Raw genomic sequence first — 22585 nt, 5'->3', positions numbered from 1 at the left:
AGTGTTGAGACAAAAACAACAACACACCAGCCTAAAATTCTGTACGCTACAAAATCATCATTCAAAAGTTTAGGAGAGGGATTCCTGGGTGGCTCAGTCTGTTAAGTGTCTGATTTTTGAACTGAGGTCATGATCTCAGGGTTGTGAGATTTAGCCTCACATCAGGCTCCGCGCTGGGCATGGAGCCTGCTTAAGATTCTCTCTCTCTCTCTCTCTCTTCCTCTGTTCCTCACCCCCAAATTAAAAAAGAAAAGTGAAGGAGAAATAGTTTCTCAGACCAACAAAAGTCAAACCAGTAAATCTGCCTTGCAAAATGTTAAAAGAAATTCTTCAGAGAGAAAAAAATTATATAGGTCAGAAACTCAGATTTACATAAAGAAGGAAGAGCATCAGAGAAGGAATAAGTGATGGTAAAACAAAAACATGTTTTTAATATTCTTAAATGATTGAACAGATAACAGTTCACAATAATAGCAAAAATATATTCACTGATTATAGCTAATACATAAGTGAAATGAATGAAAGCAATGATACAAGAAACAGGAAGAAGGAATTAGGAATATTTTGTTTTTATAAGGTACTTGCACTACCCATGAAGTGGTAGTGTTATTTGAAAATGGACTTGGATTAGTTGAAAATGTATATTACAAACTCTAGGCAACCCCTAAAAAGAAAATGAAAAAATAAATATAACTGATATGCTAAGAAAGGAGAGAAAATGGAAGTATATAAAATGATCAGTTAATTGGCACAAAAGGTAAGAAAGAATGGAAGACAAAAAATAGAAACAAAAAATAGGGGCAATAAATAGCAAACAGTAACAAACATAGTGGATATTAATCTAACTATATGGATAGTTAGAGGTCAGTGGTCTAAACACACCAGTAAAGGACAGATTGTCAGAGTGTATTAAAAAACCTAGACAAACCATGAGAGACTCTAGACTCCAGGAACCAAACTGAGGGTTACAGAAGGGAGGGGGATCGGGGGATGGGGTAACCAGGTGATGGGTATTAAGGAGAGCACATATTGTGATGAGCACTGGGTGTTATACGCAACTAATGAATCGTTGAACACTACGTCAAAAACTAATGATGTACTATATGCTGGCTAATTGAATATAATAATTTTTTTAAATTCTAAAAATAAATAAATAAATAAATATTTTTTTAAAACCCTAGAGCCAGCTATATGTTGTCTATAAGAAACCACTTTAAATATAAAGACACATAAAATTGAAGGGATGAACAAAGATATACCATGTAAACACTAAGTAAAAGAAAGATAAAATATTAAGTTCAGACAGCAGACTTCAGAGTAAGGAATATTATCAGGGATAAAGAAGGGTATTACATAATGATAAAGGAGTCAGTTCCCAAGAAGACATGATAATCCTTAATGTGTATATGTGTCTGACAACAGACATGTTCCCATGTGTCAATTTACATGAAGAAAAAATGAAAGAACGGCAAGAAGAAATATGTGAATCCACACTTAGAGACTTCAACAGTCTCTCAGAAAAGTACAGATCCAGCAGGCAGAAAATCAGTAAGGACATAGTTGAACTCAACAATACCATCAATCAATAGGATATAATGAACATTTATAGACTACTTCATCTAACAATAGCATAATATGCATTATTCTCAAGCTCACATGGAACATTCACTAAGATAGACCAATTCTGTCATACACATACAAAACACCTTAATAAATCTAAAGAATAAAAATCATATAGTGTATGCCTTCAGACCATAGAGGATTTAAACTAAAATTCAAAAGAAAGGCAGCTGGAAAATCCTAAAATACTTGGAGATTAAACAATACATTTCTAAATAATACATGGGAACCTCAAGTGATATTTTAAAATATTTGGAACTAAATGAAAATGAAAATACAACTTATGAGTATTTGTGGGATGCAGTGAAAGCAGTGCTTAGAGGAATATTTATAGCATTGAATGCACATTTTAGAAAAGAACAAAGATCTAAAATCAACCTTCTAAGCTTGCATATTAGGAAACCTGAAAAAGGAGCAGATTAAACCCAAAGTAAACAGAAGAAAAGAAATAGCAAAAATTAGAGCAGCTATCATTGAAATTTAAAATAGCAAAAAATCAATGAAACCAAAGCTGGTTCTTTTGTAAGATTGATACCCTCTATAAGCCTCTAGCGAGGCTAAGAAAAACATAAAGAAGACATAATCCACTAATATCAGAAATTAAAGAGGGGACATCACTACAGATCCCATGGACCTTAAAAAGGTAATAAAGGAATACTGTGAACATCCCTTAGCCCACAAATTTGATAATCGAGAAGAAATGGACCAATTCCTTGAAAAACACAATCTGTCAAAATATACATAAGAAGAAATAGACAATCTGAATAGGAATATATCTATTAAATAAATTGAATCAATAATTAATAACCTCCCAAAACAAAAAGCACCAGACCTAAATGGCTTCACTGGTGAATCTTACCAAACATTTAAGAAAGAAATTATACCAATTCTCTACAATCTCTTCCCAAAGATAGAAGCAGAGGGATAGTTCCCAAATCATTCTATGAGGTCAGCATTAGCCTCATACCCAAATCAAAGACATTACAAAAAAGAAAATTACAGACCAATATCCCTGATAAACACAGAAGCAGAAATCCTCAACAAAATATTAATGAATCAACAATGTATAAAAAGAATTATACATCATACAACCATATGAGATTTATTCTAGGTATGCAAGGTTGGTTCATATTTGAAAATGAATGATTGTAATCCATAACATGAACAGGCTAAAGAAGAAAAATCATATCATAATAATAGGTGCAGGAAAAACATTTGATAAAATCCAACATCCATCATAATTTACAGATAGAGGGAAACTTCCTCAACTTGATAAAAAAAATAAACTAAAAATCTACAGCCACCATCATACTAAATGGTGAGAAACTAGAAGCTTTCCCACTAAGATCAGGAATAAGACAAGGATGCCCTCTCTCACTACTTCTTTTCAATATTGTACTAGAAGTCCTAGCTAATACAATAAGAAAAGCAAAAACAAAGTATACAGATTGGGAAGGAAGAAATAAAACTGCCCTTGCTCATAAACGACATGATTGTGTAGAAAATTTAAAAAACTACAAGAAAACTCCAGGGACAATGAATAAGCCAGTATAACAAGATTGCAGGATAAAAGGTTAATATACAAAAGTCAGTTCTTTTCATATGTACCAACAGTGAACAAATGGAATTTGAAATTAAAAATACATCACTATTTACATTAGTATCCCTAAAAATAAAATACCTAGGTATATATCTAACAAAATATGTACAAGATCTACACGAGGAAAACTGCAAAACTCTAGTGAAAGAAATCAAAAAAGAACTAAATCAATGCACAGATTTTCCTTGTTCATGGAAGACTCAATATTGTCAAGATGTCAGTTCTTTCCAACTTGATCCATAGATTCAACACAACCCCAATCAAAATCCCAACAAGTTACTTTGTGGATGCCCACAGACTCATTCTGAGGTTTATATAGAGAGGCAAAAGACTGAGAAGAGCCAACATAGTATCAAAGGAGAAAAATTAAAAGCTAGAGAACTAACACTACCCAACTACAAGACGTACTATAAACCTACATATCCTGTGGTCATCATTCACATCAATATAGAAGAGCCTTACAGCAATATGACTTTATTTATCCCTCCTCTGCCCTCTGTGCTAGATTTATATATATTTTCACTTCTACATTCTTATTTTTACTTCTACATTTATATGTATATATTCTTCTACATTTGCTTTTAAAAAGCCAAAAGTCTTTTTTTTTAAGTTAAAAAAAGTCTCATATTTGTCCACATATTTACATTCTCTGGTTCTCTCCATTTATTTCTGGCAATCTGAATTTTCATGTGGAATTCTTTCCCTTCAGTCTAAAAAACTTCTTGTAGTGTTTTTTGTAGTATAAGTCTTCTAGCATTCTTTCAGCTTTTGTCTGAAAGTGTCTCAATTCGGCTTTTTTTTTTTAATTGAGGTATAGTTGACATATAACCTTATATTAGTTTTAGTGCACAATATAATGATTCTATATTTGTATATATTACAGAATGATCACCACAATAAGTCTAGTAAACTTCCATCATCATACATAGAAACCTTTTTTTTCTTGTAATGATAAATTTTAAGACCTACTCTCTTAGCAACTTTCAAATATATAATACAGTATCATTAACTATAGTCACCATGCTGTACATTACATCCCAATAACGTATTTATTTTCTAACTGGAAGTTTGTAACTTCTGACCCCCTTCATCCATCTTGCCAACTCCCCATCCCTGCCTCTGGCAACCACCAGTTTGTTCTCTGTATCTATAAGCTTGATTTTTAGATTCCATGTATAGGTGAGCATGCAATATTTGTCTTACTTTGTCTGACTTATTTCACGTAGCATAATACCTTCAAGGTCCATCCATGTTGTCTCAAATGGCAAGAGTTTTTTCTTTTCCTTTCTTTTCTTTTTTTTTTTTTTTAAGATTTTATTTTTAAGTAATCTCTACACCCAACATGGGGCTCGAACTCACAATGCCAAGAGATCAAGAGTCGCATGCTCCACCAACTGAGCCAGGTAGGCACCCCAAGATTTTTCTTTTTTTATGACTGAAAAATGTTCCATGGTGTATATATATATATATATATATATATATATATATATATATATATACCACAATTTATCCGTTCACCCTTAAATGGAAACTTACGTTGTTTCCCTATCTTGGCTATTGTAAATAATGCTGTAGTGAACATGAGGAGGGTGCATATATATTTTTTACTTATTGTTTTTATTTTCTTTGGATAAAAACTCAGAAGCAGAATTGTTGGATCATATGGTATTTCTATTTTCCTTTCTTCTTGAATCAGTTTTGGTAATTTGTATCTTGAAGAATTTGTCTATTTTATCTAGTTGTCTAATTTTTTAGCTTGAAGTTGTTTACAATATTTCCTTTGCGTTATTTTAATTTCTCTAAGGTCTAAAGTGATGTTTCCTCTTTAATTCCTGATTTTGGTCATTTGTACCTTCTTTTTCCTTTGTCAGTCTAGCTAGAGACATCTATTTTATTGATCTCAAATAATTAATTTTTATTTCATTGGTTTTCTCTAATGTTTTTGTTTTCTATTTAATTATTTTCCACTTCAATCTTTTTTATTTCATACATTCTACTTACTTTTGGTTTGATTTACTTCTCTTTTTGTAAGTTGTTAAGGTGGAAGTTTTTATTGTCAATTTTAGGTAATTCTTTCTAATATTTTTTTAAAAGACTTTATTTATTTGACAGACACAGCAAGAGAGGGAACACAAGCAGGGGGAGTGAGAGAGGGAGAAGCAGGCTTCCTGCCGAGCAGGGAGCCCGATATGGGGCTGGATCCCAGGACCCTGGGATCATGACCTGAGCTGAAGGCAGACGCTTAACGACTGGGCCACCCAGGCGCCCCTCTTTCTAATATTTTTAAAGCTATACATTTCCATCTGTGCCCATCACATCCTATTAATATTGTTATGCTGTGTTTTCATTTTTATTCACTTTAAGATATGTTCTAAGTCCCCTTATGTTTACTTCTTTGACTCATGATTATTGTTTGCATAATATATCTTTTTCATCTTTTTACATTCAGCCTGTTTCATCCAAAGTATGTTCCTGTAGACACCAAATAGTTGGATCTTGCTTTTTTTTTTTTAAACCCAGTAAGATAATCTTTGCCTTTTGAATTTAGACCATTCACATTACACATAATTACTGATATAGTTGGACTTATGTCTACCATTTTGTTATTTGTTTTCTATAAGTGTCGTGTCTTTTGTTTTTCTGTTCATTCTTTACTGCTTCTTTTGTGCTCACCAAATATTGTTGGTGCACTATTTCAATTTCCCTGTTGATTTTTTAGTTATATTTTAGAGGTTTTTAGTTTTAGTGATTTCTCTGTGGATTATAATAATTATCTTCAACTTTTCACAATCTACTTCAGTTTAATATTGACTTAATTCCCGTGTTATATAGTAGCTTTGAGCCAATAGACCTCTATATGCTATAAACTCAACAATATTTTGTTATACTTATTGCTCTTAATAATCTTAGCTTTTTTTAAATGAATATATATATATATACATATATATATACAATCTTTTATACCTAGATATTTATTTTGTTATACTTATTGCTCTTAATAATCTTAACTTTTAAAAAATGTATGTGTGTATATATATGTATATGTGTATATATGTACATATATATATACATATACATACATATATATGTATACATACACACAATCTTCTATACTTAGATATTTATTTACCATTTCCAGTGCCCTTTATTGCTTCTTATTGATCCAAATCACCATCTTGTGTCATTTCCTTTCAACTTAAAGCATTTTCTTTAGTATTTCATTAGTGGGGGTGAATTTTTTTCTATTTTTGTTTGTCTGGGAATGTATCTCAGCTTCACTTGAAGAATAGTTTTACTACATATTGAATTCTTGATTGACAGGTTTTTTTCTGCACTTTTTTTTTTTTTTTTAAGTAGGCTCCATGCCCAGTGTGGAGCCCAGTGAAGGAATTGAACTCACAACCTTGAGATCAAGACCTGAGCTGAGGGGCGCCTGGGTGGCTCAGTCGTTAAGCGTCTGCCTTCGGCTCAGGTCATGGTCCCGGGGTCCTGGGATCGAGCCCTGCATCAGGCCCCCTGCTCCGCGGGAAGCCCGCTTCTCCCTCTCCCACTCCCCCTGCTTGTGTTCCCTCTCTCGCTGTGTCTCTCTCTGTCAAATAAATAACAAAATATTAAAAAAAAAAACAAAAACCTGAGCTGAGATCAAGAGTCAGATGCTCAACTGACTGAGCCACGCAGGTGCCCCCTTTTCTGCACTTTGAAATGTCACTCCACTGCCCTTTGGCTTTTGTTTTTTCTGATGAAAATGCTGCTGTTAATTGCATTATTGTTCCCCTGTACATGATGAGACGTTTTCTTGATACTTCCCAGATTTTCCTTTTGTCTTTTGTTGTTAGCAATTTGATGATGATGATGATGTCTCTAGGTGAGGATCTCTTGTGCTTATTCTACTTGGGATTTGTTGAGCTTCTTATAAGTTAATGTTTTTATTAACTTTGGGAGGTTTTCAGACATTATATTTTCAAATATGTTTCTGCCCCTTTATATCTTTCTCTTCTCTTCCTGGGACTTCTTTTATGCATATGTTAGTACTCTTGATGGTATCCCATAGGTGTCTGAGGCTCTGTTCATTTTTCTTTATTCCTTTTTTCCTTTAGTTTTTCAGATTGATTAATTAATCTCTATTGATCTATATTCAAGTTCACTGATATTTTCTTTCACAAGCTCAAAAACGCTGTTGAGCCTCTCCAGTCAACTTTTCATTTCAATTGCTGTACATTTCAATTCCAGATTTCCATTTTTAAATAAATTTTATCTCTTTATTGATATTCTTTATTAAATGACACATTGTTGCATTTTCATTATGTGAACATATTTAAAATGGCTGTTTTGAAAACTTTGTTAATCCAACACCTGGATTCATTTACTCATTGTCTATTGACTTCTTTTTTTTTCTGAATATGGGTTGTATGTTCCCATTTCTTTGCATGTCTAGTAAGTTTAAGTTGAAAATGAAACATTTTAGTTACACATTATGGCAACTTTGAATTCAGTTTTATTTTCTTCAGGTGGTTGTTGTTGTTGTTGTTTGGGTAATTTGCATGTACTTAAATTGGTGGAATCATTCTGCCCCATGTTTTGCAGCAGCTGATGTCTCTTAGTTTTTGTTTGTCTTTAGCCTGTCTTCCTAAGGGTTTCTCTTTTGTCTGCATAGCTTAATAGTCACCTAATGATTTAGGGGAGACATTGTGTTTAAGCCATTAAGGCTTCTACCCTCTGCCAAGTGATCTGTAGTTGGGTTGAAGAAGGCATTCAAAATTGCTGCTGGTAATCAAGTCTCACATCATTTTTTTTTTTACTTTTTGCCATACTCTCTGGACTCTTCTCTGCACTTGCATACTTTCCCAATCAGCCATAGATATGTGGAGAACTTACCTCAACCTTTCTGAATCTGTCATATCTAAGGTCTCCCAGTTAAATTTTTGGCTTGTCTGCTACTCATATCAACTTGAATTGCAACCTCAAACTAGCACCACTGCATGTTTTTTTCTGCTGATTCTGAAACCAGTCTGCCATTTTTAGCCAGCAAAGTCAGGGTTTTCTCCCTCCACTCCATATCAAATCTGCTCCACCTTCTCTGGCAACAAAGCAACTGGTTTTTAATCTAGCTCCATGCTGGTAAAACTAAAGTTTTTCCCAAATGAAGTAAGTGAGGGAAAACGAGGGGAGGAGTAATAGCAATCCCAGGCAGGAAGACCTCAGACTTCCAGCAGTCCTACCCAAAACCCTGGCTTTTTTTTTTTTTTCTTTAGGAATAAATGCTTCTCTCAGGGAAGTACAAATCAAAACCACAATGAGATACTACCTCACACCTGTCAGAATGGCTAAAATTAACAACACACAAGAAACAAGGGGTGTTGATGAGGAAGCAGAAAAAGGAGAATCCTCTTGCACTGTTGATGGAAATGCAAAACTGGTGCATCCACTCTGGAAAACAGTATGGAGGTTCCTCAAAAGGTTAAAAATAGAACTACCCTACGATCCAGCAATTACACTACTAGGTATTTACCCAAAGAATACAAAAATACAGATTCGAAGGGGTACATGCACCCTAATGTTTACAGCAGCATTATCAACAATAGCCAAACTATGGAGAGAGCCCAATGTCCATCAACTGATGAATGGATAAGAAAGGATGAATGGATATATCACATATATATCACATCTTCCTTATATATATATATAAAATTATATATATATAAAATTGAATATTAATCAGCCATCAAAAAGAATGAAATCTTGCCACTTGCAATGACATGGATGGAGCTTCAGTGTGTTATGCTAAGCAAAATAAGTCAGTCAGAGAAAGACAAATACCATATGATTTCACTCATATGTGGAATTTAAGAAACAAAAGCTACTCTAAGATATAAAATGAAGTAAATCTCATAATATTACCATAACATTTTTAAAATGTCATATATTATGAGAATAGTTTAACACTTTAAAGGACTCACATATACTTTTAAAATATTTTTTCTAAATAATAATACTTTGGCTCTTCCCCTAAGCGGCCTGAGGTGACCTCAGAAAATGTTTCGCTATTTGCTTGACCCAGAAAACCCTACAAAATCATGCAAATCAAGAGATTCAAATCTGCGTATTCACTTTAAGAACACATGTGAAACTTCCCAGGCCATCAAGGGTATGCATATCCGAAAAGCCTCCAAGTATCTGAAAGACATCACTTTGCAGAAGCAGTGTGTGCCATTCAATTGCTACAATGATGGTGCCCAGGCCAAACAGTGGGGCTGGACACAGGGTTGGTGGCCCAAGAAGAGTGCTGAATTTTTACTGCACATGCTTAAAATTCAGAGAGTAATGCTGAACTTAAGGGTTTAGATGTTGATTCTCTGGTCATTGAGAACATCCAGGTGAACAAAGCCCCCAAGATACAGCACAGAATTTACAGGGCTCATGGTTGGATTAACCCATACATGAGCTCTCCCTGCCACATTGAGATGATCCTTACTGAAAAAGAGCTGATTGTTCCTAACCAGAAGAGGAGGTTGCACAGAAGAAAAAGATATCCCAGAAGAAACTGAAGAAACAAAAACTTACGGTCCGGGAGTAAATTCTGCATAGAATAAATGCAAATAAAAATAAAAAGAGAATGTTGGTTGTCTTTTATTATTAAACATATTTCAAGTATCCTCAAAAAAATAATAATAATACTTTGTTAAAAACTTGTCCCATAAATTCATAGGGACTTTGGAATATATGTTAAACAGATATTTCTTCAATTATACTAGCAAGCAACATTAGTCTATGCTATGTATTATTCATTATATAGGACTATTAATATGATATTTGATAAAATAGAATTCATCTTTTGTACATATGTATCTATGTCTATGTAGATATATAGATATATGCTTTTTTTTATATTTCAGGAGTTGCATTTTTTATGGCATGGTGTGTAGTCTGGTCATTCTCAGGCCCTGAAGTTCTCCCTGGTGGAAATTTATTTGGACTATTAATTATCTTTTATAGTGCCATTATTGGGGGGAAACTTTTGGAACTCATTAGAATACCTTCAGTGCCTCAACTTCCACCTCTTCTTGGTAAGTGTACAGTTAGCTCTTATTTTTTTGTTATTAACTATGTGTAAATTATGAACATACTCTAGTCAGAATAGATATAATTTAGAAATATTTCAATGTAATATGATCTTTATGTATGTATTTACTGTATATGTATGCATATAGCTCATTTATAGAACTATTTATTCTTTCTACACATGAGCACACAGATTTTTTTTCTGAAATATATTTTTGAAATAATTTAAATATATTCAATATATGATTCCTGTTGCTTTATTGTTTAATAGGACGTTTTTTAGTTAATTTTAAATATATTGTAGAAAAGACTGAATTTTTCTATAGATAACCTAACTCAAATACAATTGTAAGATTTAAATACTATAGTGATTAGGGCATAAGAAGGTTTTATGGTTTTTGAGTAAGCTATTTGAGTAAGCTATGTATATTCATGGATGCATCATCTGCCTAACTAGTATTATATCCTATTTCTTCATTACCATTATTTTATAACTCTCCATCTGGACAGAGGGAAATTAGTGGAAGAACTTCTATTAGTGGTGTCTCATATCTTCTAAGTATTCAATACACCCAAATATTCAGTACACTGTCATTAGAGATAATCACTCCATCCTATTGCTAATACCCTTTCTATGTCCACAACACCCTTTCAGCACCTGCTAAGTATTTATTGAATCTTCTTTTTCTCCAAAACTTCCACTCTTGTCCTAGCTTAGGCTGTTTGTTTTCCAACTCTTCCATGGACTATGGCAGGGCCTTCTAATTGTTCTCTCCTCCAGTTTTGTGTCTATCTAATTCATCAAGACCATCACAGAAAATACAAGACTCATTATGTCACTTTCTCCTAAAACTTCCCTATGGTGCATTACTCTGCCAAAGCAATGGGAATAGAGGCTGCAGGGGGGTTAGCTTTATATTTTCTGGCCCCTCCTGCCCATTCTCCCACTCCCATCCGTGCCCTTTATGTTCCAACAACACTGAATTACTTGTTGCAGCCTTTTGAGATATGTCATTTCTTATCTCCGTTCCTTTACTTATGCTGCCTCCTCTATTTGTATGTAAGCTACCCTTCACCGAAGCAATGAGATGCAGTGTGTTTGAAGAAGGGAAATTAAACATTTCTCTTTCCTAACTTAGAAAAATGAGCTGAATCAGACATGCCTTATTTTCTTTCTTTTAAGGGATGTTACTGGCTGGTTTTACTGTCAGGAATGTTCCATTCCTCAGTAATTACATCCATGTTAATAACACGTGGTCTTCAACTTTAAGAACCACTGCCCTTACCGTTATCCTAATACAAGCTGGGCTTGGACTCGATCCACAGGTAGATTTCTAATTATATCTTGAAAAAAATATTTTAAATATTAGAGGCTAGTAAAAAAGAAAAAGAGGCAGAATTTTTGTTCTAGCTGTTCCAAGTGAAGCCTGTAAGCAAAACTAAGATAGAGAAAAGGATTTTGCAGAAATACTGGCATCTTACAATTTCTACTTCTGGTCACCATTATTACTGATATGAAGAGAATTATTATGATGTAAGATCTCTATTAGAGATCATCTTTAATCATGTGAGATCTTTATTAGAGCTCATCTTTAATTATGTGCATAGAGATACATGTCCCTTGTACAGCATTTGTATTATTTGGGAGCTGCAGCTTTTCTATGGAGAACTATTTACTTTTCAATTAATAAAGGATAAGGTCCACTCCTAAACTGTTTTTGCTTTTCTTTTGTTTTGTTTTTCAGAGGGGTTAAGAATTTTGGTAATATTTTTGTTTCGTGACATTTTCCACCCCACAGAAGTATGTGCCTGATTACCTTTGCATTATTGTAGAAGCTAATCTTTTTAAATATTTCTTAAAATATTAATATCTAGGAATCATAAATCTATTTGGGTTTTAAAAAGATGACCTTTCATGAGTATAACAGTACTCAAACAGCAAATAGATGAGTGTGGTGGAAATATGTCAAGAGAATAAAGACAGGGGCACCTGGGTGGCTCAGTCGGTTAAGAATCTGCCTTCCGCTCAGGTCATGGTCCCAGGATCTTGGGATGGAGCCCCCACTTCAGGCTCTCTGCTCAGCAGGGAGCCTGCTTCTCCCGCTCCCTCTGCAGCTCCCCCCTGCTTCTGCGCTCTCTCTCTCTCTGTGTCAAATAAATTTAAAAATCTTTTTTAAAAAGAGCATAAAGACAGTGATAATTTATTATATTCTCCAGTAGAAAAATCAAACCAATGAGAAAATTTTAAAGTTCTCCCTTTTGGTGAGTTATGCTGTCTTTAAGTGATTTTCTCTTTTGGCACATTGATATTTTCTATTATAATTATTAAATTGATCAAACAAGTCATTTCTAAAAGTTAACTGATGGAAATAAACCTATAGGTTACTTTCATTATACTATTTACAAGGAAGATTAAGAAGGTAGAAATAGTTATTTAATTACAGACAAATGGATCTTTTAAAATAATTTAAATACAACAATGTTTTATAAAATGTGAAATAGTTTCTAATTCCAATCTGACATATAAAATGAGGTGCATTAGCATTTCAAGCCCAGTGGAATAATCTGGAAGATTTAGTTTAGTAAAAGCTAATTAATCAAAAAAGACTATATATTTCAGAATTTACTTAAATAATTTTCTTGTTGGCCATTATAAGTTTGTCTAAATGTGATTATTTTTATATTTCAGGCTTTGAGGCATTTGAAGAGAGTTTGTTTAAGGTTGGCTATTGGTCCCTGCCTCATGGAGGCATGTTCAACTGCTGTTGTTTCCCACTTCCTTATGAATTTTCCCTGGCAATGGGGATTTCTGTTGGGGTAACTTTTTCTTATTTTCTCTACAAAATTTCCAGTTAAGGATGCTTGGTTTAAAATTACCGAAATAATCAGAATATTATATAGACAAATTTCTCATTAAAATTATTTTCACAATGGTAGAAAACCTTGAAAATTGGTTGGTCAGAAGCAGAGCCATGTCCTTAATCTACCATATCATTAACAAACATGCATAGTCCCTAAATGTGTAGGGCAAGATAATTCACTTCATCAATTTATTCCTTCTCTCCTATATGATAATCTATTTCTACTTTTTAACCCATTCAGTGGCCTTTTCCTTATACATTGTATGTATATATTATATACATATATGAGAGAGATTTTGTATAGATATAGATATTGTAACAAAAATACTCTTTCCCTATATCCAATGTCCCATCTATTTTCCCACTATCCATTTCCCTTCATGTCCCAATTCCTCAGAATAAGTCTATAATCACTCTCTCTAGATCCTGAACTCATTTTAATTTTTCAATGCATTTACCTTTCGCTCTACTTATCCATTCAAATGTATAGTAAAGCTCACCCATTGCATACTTACTGCCAAATGCAGTGGATTCTTTAAAATTAATTATTATTATAAAAGTAATACCCATGTGCATTTTACTTTTGAAAAATTAGAACTTTACAGACAAAAGTAAAAGGGCTTTTAACCATGCCTTCAAATCCTAGTGCCCATGCCCCTACCCAAAGTAACAACTTTTATGAGTTTTATGTTACCATTCTAGACCTGTAAAATTAACATTCCATATGATTTATATGAAAATAGATAAAATAATACTCTGTTTTCCAGGGATATATCTACTGTATACATACATATTATATAAATCATATCAAAGAATGTATCACTTTCTTTGCAATTTTCTCTTTACTCAACAGTATTCTTGAGATTATACACATTTAAAAATGTAGTTCACTTGTTTAATTTTTGTATAGTGTTACATTGTATGATAAGACCAGATTTTATTTACAGTGTTACAACAAATACATTTTATTTGTCTCATTTTGCACAAATATGAGTTTTTCTAGAATAGTTACCTAGGTTATGTGCATTTTCAGTTTTGATGGATACTATCAAAATGCCTTCAACACATACCAATTTGCCCTATCACCAGCAGGGTTGAAAATAACTGTTATTCTCTCACATCCTTGCAAATTCTTGATATTACCAAACTTTTATGATTTCTCCCAATCTGGTAAATGAAAAATGATATTTCATTGTTTTTTTAATATGCATTTATGTGTTTATTAATGAGCTTGGGTATTTTTATACTAACCTCTTAATATCCTTTTTCTACTTTTCTGTTATTCTTTTCTTTCTTATTATTTCAACGTTTTGTTACAAGTATTGCAAATATCTTGTCCTAGTACACCACTAGATATATAACTTTGCTTATGGTGCCTTTCTTTTTATCTAAAAAGGGTATTTTATTATTTCCAACAGATAGAAGAGCAAATACATAAAACCATTCCTTGACCTTGAAAATCAAAAAGAAAAACGAGGGCATGGGGAGGCAGAGTGTAACTGCTTTTGCTATACCAAAGGGTTTTTTAATGTAATCAAATTTATCAAAATTTCTGTTTCTGCTTAATGTCTTTCTATGTGTCATTCAAAAGGTCCTTTTTAACCTATGATCACAAATATATTCTTTTATATTTTATTCTTATTATGTTTAAGTTAATTTTTAAAAATTCTTTTTAAATAGAGTTTATTACATGTGAGGATCTAGCTGCATTCTTTTTTTTTTTTTTTATTAACATATGATGTATTATTTGTTTCAGGGGTACAGGTCTGTGATTCATCAGTCTTACACAACTCACAGAGCTCACCATAGTACATACCCTCCCCAATGTCCATCACCCAGCCACCCCATCCCTCCCACTCCCCTCCACTCCAGCAACCCTCAGTTTGTTTCCTGAGATTAAGAGTCTCTTATGGTTTGTCTCCCTCTCTGGTTTCGTCTTGTTTCATTTTTCCCTCCCTTCCCCTATGATCCTCTGTCTTGTTTCTCAAAATCCTCATATCATTGAGATCATATGATACTTATCTTTCTCTGATTGACTTAATTCGCCTAGCATAATACCCTCTAGCTCCATCCACGGTTGCAAATGGCAAGATTTCATTTTTTTGATAGCTGCATAATATTCCATTATATATATATATATATATACCACATCTTCTTTATCCATTCATCTGTTGATGGACATCTAGGCTCTTTCCATAGTTTGGCTGTTGTGGACATTGCTGTTTTAAACCTGGGGGTGCACGTACCCCTTTGGATCACTACATTTGTATCTTTGGGGTAAATACCCAGTAGTGCAATTGCTGGGTCATAGGGTAGCTCTATTTTTGACTTTTTGAAGAACCTCCATACTGTTTTCCAGAGTGGCTGCACCAGCTTGTATCACCAGTGTAGAAAGGTTCCCCTTTTTCCACATCCTCACCAACATCTGTTGTTTCCTGACTTGTTAATTTTAGCCGTTCTGACTGGTGTGTGGTGGTATCTCATTGAGGTTTTGATTTGTATTTTCCTGATGCCAAGTGATGGTTGAGCACTTTTTCATGTGTCTGTTAGCCACTTGGATGTCTTCTTTGCAGAAATGTCTGTTCATGTCTTCTGCCCATTTCTTGATGGGATTAGTTGTTCTTTGGGTGTTGAGTTTGATAAGTTCTTTATAGATTTGGATACTAGCCCTTTATCTGATATGTCATTTGCAAATATCTTCTCCCATTCTGTCAGTTGTCTTTTGGTTTTGTTGACTGTTTCCTTTGCTGTGCAGAAGCTTTTTATCTTGATGAAGTCCCAATAATTCATTTTTGCCCTTGCTTCCCTTGCCTTTGGAGATGTGTCTAGCAAGAAATTGCAATGGCTGAGGTCACAGAGGTTGCTGCCTGTGTTATCCTCAAGGTTTTTGATGGATTCTTGTCTCACATTTAGGTCTTTGATCCATTTTGAGTCTATTTTTGTGTGTGGTGTAAGGAAATGGTCCAGTTTCATTCTTCTGCATGTGGCTGTCCAATTTTCCCAACACCATTTGTTGAAGAGACTGTCTTTTTTCCATTGGATACTTTTTCCTGCTTTGTCAAAGATTAGTTGACCGTAGAGGTGAGGGTCCATTTCTGGGCTCTCTATTCTGTTCCATTGATCTATGTGCCTGTTTTAGTGCCAGTACCATACTGTCTTGATGATTACAGCTTTGTAATAGAGCTTGAAGTCCGGAATTGTGATGCCACCAGCTTTGCTTTTCTTTTTCAACATTCCTCTGGCTATTCAGGGTCTTTTCTGGTTCCATACAAATTTTAGGATTATTTGTTCCATTTCTTTGAAAAAAGTGGATGGTATTTGATAGGAATTGAATTAAATGTGTAGATTGCTCTAGGTATCATAGACATTTTCACAATATTTGTTCTTCCAACCCATGAGCATGGAGTGTTTTTCCATTTCTTTGTGTCTTCCTCCAATTTCTTTCATGAGTATTCTATAGTTTTCTGAGTACAGATTCTTTGCCTCTTTGGTTAGATTTATTCCTAGGTATCTTATGGTTTTGGGTGCAATTGTAAATGGGATTGACTCCTTAATTTCTCTTTCTTCTGTCTTTTTGTTGGTGTATAGAAATGCCACTGATTTCTGTGCATTGATTTTACATTCTGCCATTTTACTGAATTCCTGTTCTAGCAGTTTTGGGGTGGAGTCTTTTGGGTTTTCCACATAAAGTATCATATCATCTGCAAAGAGTGAGAGTTTGACTTCTTTGCCGATTCGGATGCCTTTTATTTCTTTTTGTTGTCTGATTGCTGAGGTTAGGACTTCTAGTACTATGTTGAATAGCAGTGGTGATAGTGGACATCCCTGCCGTGTTCCTGACCTTAGGGGGAAAACTCTCACTTTTTCCCCATTGAGTATGATATTCGCTGTGGGTTTTTCGTAGATGGTTTTTATGATACTGAGGTATGTACCCTCTATCCCTACACTGTGAAGAGTTTTAATCAAGAAAGGATTGGATCTAGCTACATTCTTTTCCACATGAATAGGTAGTTGTCTCAACACCATTTATAGAAAACTTCTTTCTTGTCCCCATTGATTTGAAATGTTGATTTTATCATGTAACAAATCCCATAGATTTGTTTTTATACTTTGTGTTCTATTTTCTTCCAATCTATTTTCTCTATTTCTATGTCACTATTCTAGGGTTTTAGCTATTTTGCCTTTACAAAAACAGTATCTTCTTGTTTACATTGACTTGGTTTTTCATTCTAAGCTCTTATTCTCCCAAATGAATTTTAGAATCAGCTAGTCAAGTTCAATGAAAAATCCTGAGAATATTTTAATTGGCTAGCAACAAATTAATAAATTAATTTGGAGGAGAGGTGACAATGTCATAATATTGAGACATCTCCCCAATTATTTAGGTGTTATCTTAAGTTCTACAGTGTTTATAATTTTTAGAAAGATCTAGGTTATCTTCATAGTTTTGTTCTTAGGTATTTTGTGTTTTTTATTGATGTTATTGATAGATTTTTTCATAACATTTTCTAATTAGTTTTTGCAGATATATAAGAAAGCTACTGATTTTTTTGAAATAAATTTTATTGTGGTACAGTTCACATACAATAGAATGAGCACCCATTTTGTAGTGAACATTTCAATGAGTTTTGACAAATTTATATACCCATGTAACCATCAGCACAATTGAGATGCCAAATATTTTCATTACCCCTCCACAAATTCTCTTGAGCCCCCTCAGTCAATTCCACATGGGCCTCAGGCAACCCACAATCTATTTTCTGTGACAATAGGTTCAATTTTTTTAGAGTTTTAAATAAATGCAATTATATATACTCTTTTGTTTCTGGCTTCATTTGGTCAGCAAGTTGTTTTTGAGATGCCTCCATATTATGCATTCCATTATATTGCAGAGTAGTATTTCATTGTATGAATATGCCACCAACTTTATTCACTTGTTGATGGATATTTAGATTGTTTCCAGGTCAGCCATTACAAATAAAGCTGCTATGAACTTTTGCATTCAAGTCTTTGTGTAGACATTTGTTTTCATTTCTTAGGGAAATACCTAAGAGTAGATTTCCTGGATCATATGGTAAGATAATGTTTAATTTTATTTAAAAAATGGGGCTCCTGGCTGGCTCAGTCAGTAGAGCATGCAACTCTTGATTTCAGGGTTGTGAGTTGTGAGCAGGGTTGTGAGCCCCACATAGAGATTACTTATAATAAAATCTTTAAAAGAATAAAAATAAATAAATAAATAAATAAATAAATAAATAGTGCCAAACAATTTTCCAAAGTATTGTAGTATATTCCCACCAACAATGTATAAAATTCTAGGCCATCCACATCCTCTCCAATACTTGGTAGTGTCTGTCTACTTAATTTTATCATTTTTAGTGGATGTGTAGTGGTATAAAATTGTGGCTTTAGGCAAGGGAAACAAAAGCAAAAGTAAACTATTGGGACTTCATTAAGATAAAAAGCTTCTGCACAGCAAAGGAAACAATCAACAAAACTAAAAGGCAACCTTTGGAATGGGAGAAGATACTGGCAAATGACATATCTGATAAAGGATTGGTATCTAAAATATATAAAGAACTTTTATAACTCAACACCCAAAAAAACAACTAATCCAGTTAAAAAATAGGCAGAAGACATGAATAGACATTTTTCCAAAGAAGACATACAGATGGCTAACAGACAGATGAAAAGATGCTTAACATCACTTATAATGAGGGACATGTAAATCGAAACCACAATGAGATATCACCTCCCACCTGTCAGAATGGCTAAAATTAACAAATTAACAGGAAACAACAGATGTTGGCGAGGATACAGTGAAAAGGGAACCCTCTTACACTGTGGGTGGGAATGCAAACTGGTGCAGCCACTCTGGAAAACAGTATGGAGTTTCCTCAAAAAGTTAAAAATAGAACTGCCCAACAATTCAGCAGTGCACTACTAGGTATTTACCCAAAGGATAAAGAAATACTGATTCAAAGGAATACATGTATCCCAGTGTTTATAGCAGCATCGTCAACAATAGCCATATTATGGAAAGAGGCCAAGTGTCCATCAGCTGATGAATGGATAAAGAAACTGTGGTATATATATGTATGTAAACTCTCTAGCTCTATCCATGTTGTTGCAAATGGCAAGATTTCATTCCTTTTTATGGCTGAACAATATTCCGTTATATATACGCTCACCCCACATCTTCTTTATCCATTCATCAGCTGATGGACATCTGGACTGCTTGCACTTCATTTTGGATATATTTTATTGCTATGTCTTCAAGTTCATTGATCTTTTCTTCTTCAGTGTTCCACCTTCTCTCAATACTATCCAGTGAATTTTTTTAAACTCAGATATTGCATTTTTTTGTTGTTGTAAGCCATCATACATTTCTTTCCAACTTTATTGAGATATAATTCACATATAACATTTTGTGAGTTTAAGATGTACAACGTGTTGATTTGATACACTTATATATTGCAAAATGATTACCAACATAGCATTAGTTAATGCCTCCATCTTGTCCCATAATTACCTTTTTGTATGTGTGTGGTGAGAACATTTAAGACCATCTCTCTTAGCAACTTTCAAGTATATAATACAGTACCATTAACTATAATCACCATGCTGTACATTAGATCTCCAAAACTTACTCATCTTATAATTGGAAGTTTATACTCTATTGACCAACATTTCCCCATTTCTCCCACCACCCCCCCCCCGAGACCCTAGTAACCACCATTTTACTCTATTTCTATGAGTTCAGCTTTTTTAGATTCCACACTTAAGTGAGATCATACAGTATTTGTCTTTCTCTATCTGACTTATTTCACTTAGCATAATGCCCTCAAGGTCTATCCATGTTGTTGCAAATGGCAGCACTTCTTTCTTTCTCATGGCTGAATAATATTCCATTGCATATGTGTGAGTGTGTGTGTGTGTGTGTACACACACATATACACCACACACATGCAACTTCTTTATCTACTCATCCATTGGCAGATACTCAGGTTGTTTCCATCAGATACTGCCATTTTTTATTTCAAAAGTTCTCTTGGTTCTTTATTCTGTCTTCCACTTTTTTCCCTATTATGTTCATGTTTTCCTTTAGATTCTTAAGGAACATATTTATATGTAACATATTTATAACAGCTGTGCTAACATATTGATCTATCATATCCTTCATTGCTGTCATTTGTGGATCTGTGTTCTAGTAACTGATTTTCCCCCCAGTTATAGGTTACATTATCCTGCCCCTTCATATCTCTAGTAATCAGATGCTGGATTTTGTAAGTTTTACATTGTTGAAATCTGGATTTTGTTATTTTTCTTTAGAGTGTTAGACTTTGTCCCGGAAGGCAGTTTTAAATTATGTGTGAATTTGTTGATTCTTTCAAGTCTCATTTTTAAGATCTTTTAGGGATTACCTAGAGTAGCCTTACTGTAGGGCTAATTTAGTTTCCTTCTAAGATGTGGTCCTTTTGAGTCTCTACTGAATGCTTTATGTATTTGATGAAGTATCTCCACTCTAGTTGGTGGGAACCCAAAGGTTTTCCCAGCCTTCTGTGAGCTCTGGAAATTATTTATCTTACTGCTTCTCGGTAATCTTTCTCTAGGTGTTGTACTTGTCCAGATTTATGGAGTTTTACTCTATGCCCTTCCTCATTGGTGTTCAACCAAAGACACAGGGAGTCCTTCATGCAAATTTCTGGAACTTTTGTCTTTCCCTCCCTCAGGTACTCTGCTCTGAAAATTTTATCTGCCTTGGCTTTCCAGACTCTTTTCTCCTCAACTCAGCCAGTTTATTGGGCTTTGTTTGGTTTTCCTCCACCACAGCCTTGAAATTGCTCCCAATCAGAAAACCTGGGCAATGGTGAGATTTAATTCATTTCCCTTTTCTCATTTTTAATAGTCCTGTACTGTCTGTTGTCCAATGTCTGAAAATAGTTGTTGTTATTTTTTTGTCTGGTTTTCTAGGTCCTTTCAGTAGGAGGGTAATTGCAGAACCTATATTCTTTTACAGCAGTAAGCAGATGTCCTACTTCTGATTTTTAAAGGTTGATTTTATATATGACCACCTTGCTGAATGTTCATATCAGTACTTTTATTAGTTCTTATATGAACATCCTGTCTTCAAATAATTAAACTTCTGTCACTTCCTTTACCAGTGTTTGTGTTGTTATTTCTATTTTATTGTGTTCAATTGAATATCACATCAATGTGAATATTATAATGCAAAGAGAGATATTTCTATTTTTTTAATAATTTTAATGAGAATTCTTCTAATACTTTGCCGTTAATATGATGTTTACTATAGGGTGGTAGTAGATGCTCTTTATTAGGTTAAGGAAAGTTTCCTATATTTCTTGTTTGTCAAGAGTTTGCCTCTTAATAAAAAAATTATCATTTTTTCCTTTCAATCTGGATAATGTTATGAATTATACTGACAGTGTCATAATGCAGAACCATCCATGCATTCACCTACTTGGTCAGCATTTTTATTCTTTTAACAAACTGATATGTTCAATTTGCTCATATTTAGGAACATAAATGAAATTGAACTGTGGCTTATTTTCTTATGCTATCTTTGCCTTATTTTATTTTTATTTTTTTCTTCCCCCAACCCCCACCTATCTTTGCCTTATTTAATATCATGTTATTATTTTGCTATGACTGCCTCAAACCCCTTCATGATGATATCATCTAACATTTTAATGCAAGTTAAATAATCAATATAAATTTTCTTTTCTTCCATCTTAGTTTTCTTTCTTTCTTTCCTTTTAAAATAAAGGTAAGTATAGAAGTTACTAAGATTTTTTATTATCCTTAATTCGTATTTCTGTTGCAGCAACTCCTAGATTCATTTTTCCTCCCATTTGAGTACTTTCACCAAAATTATTGTTTGTTTGTTTAAAGATTTTATTTATTTATTTGACAAAAAAAGAGAGAGAAAGAGAGGGAGAGAGAGCACAAGCAGGGGCAGCTTCAGAGGGAGAGGGAGAAGCAGACTCCCCACTGAGCAGGGAGCCCGACGCAGAGCTCAATCCTAGGACTCAAGATCATGACCCAAGCCAAAGACAGATGCTGAACCTACTGAGCCACCCAGGTGCCCCTCACCAAAATTATTGTTAATGTGGGTCTTTGTGTGACAAATCTTTTGAAGCCTTCTATGCTTGTGAATATTTTCACAAAATTATGAAACCTTCATATGTGAATGACTATTGGGCTGATTTTAAAATGTCCAAAATGGGAGCACCTGGCTGGCTCAGTTGGTAGAACATGTGACTCTTGATCTTGGTGTTGTGAGTTCAGGCCGCATGCTGGGCGTAGAGATTGTTTAAAAAAATAAAAATTTTAGAGGGAGAGAGAGAGGGAGAAAGAAAGAAGGAAAGAAGGAAAGAAAAGAAAGAAAGAAAGAAAGAAAGAAAGAAAGAAAGAAAGAAAGAAA

At 33.9% G+C, this 22585-nt stretch overlaps 1 protein-coding gene and 1 pseudogene across 1 annotated transcript in view; both read left to right on the top strand.

The window, feature by feature from the left end:
• Positions 1-22585, top strand: part of SLC9B1 (solute carrier family 9 member B1) — a 49161-nt gene that overhangs the window by 6986 nt on the left and 19590 nt on the right. Inside the window, exons 3-5 of the mRNA XM_032400918.1 lie at positions 10114-10284; positions 11463-11605; positions 12969-13096. Coding sequence (XP_032256809.1) covers positions 10114-10284; positions 11463-11605; positions 12969-13096 — 442 coding nt within the window. The remainder of the gene's footprint in view (positions 1-10113; positions 10285-11462; positions 11606-12968; positions 13097-22585) is intronic.
• Positions 9225-9834, top strand: LOC116630186 (annotated as a pseudogene).

This window comes from Phoca vitulina, unplaced genomic scaffold (assembly GCF_004348235.1).
Source record: "Phoca vitulina isolate PV1807 unplaced genomic scaffold, GSC_HSeal_1.0 scaffold3, whole genome shotgun sequence".
In the NCBI taxonomy this organism is placed as follows: Eukaryota; Metazoa; Chordata; class Mammalia; order Carnivora; family Phocidae; genus Phoca; species Phoca vitulina.
Note: the sequence above shows the minus strand (reverse complement) of the source record. Positions and strands in the feature narration are given on the sequence as shown.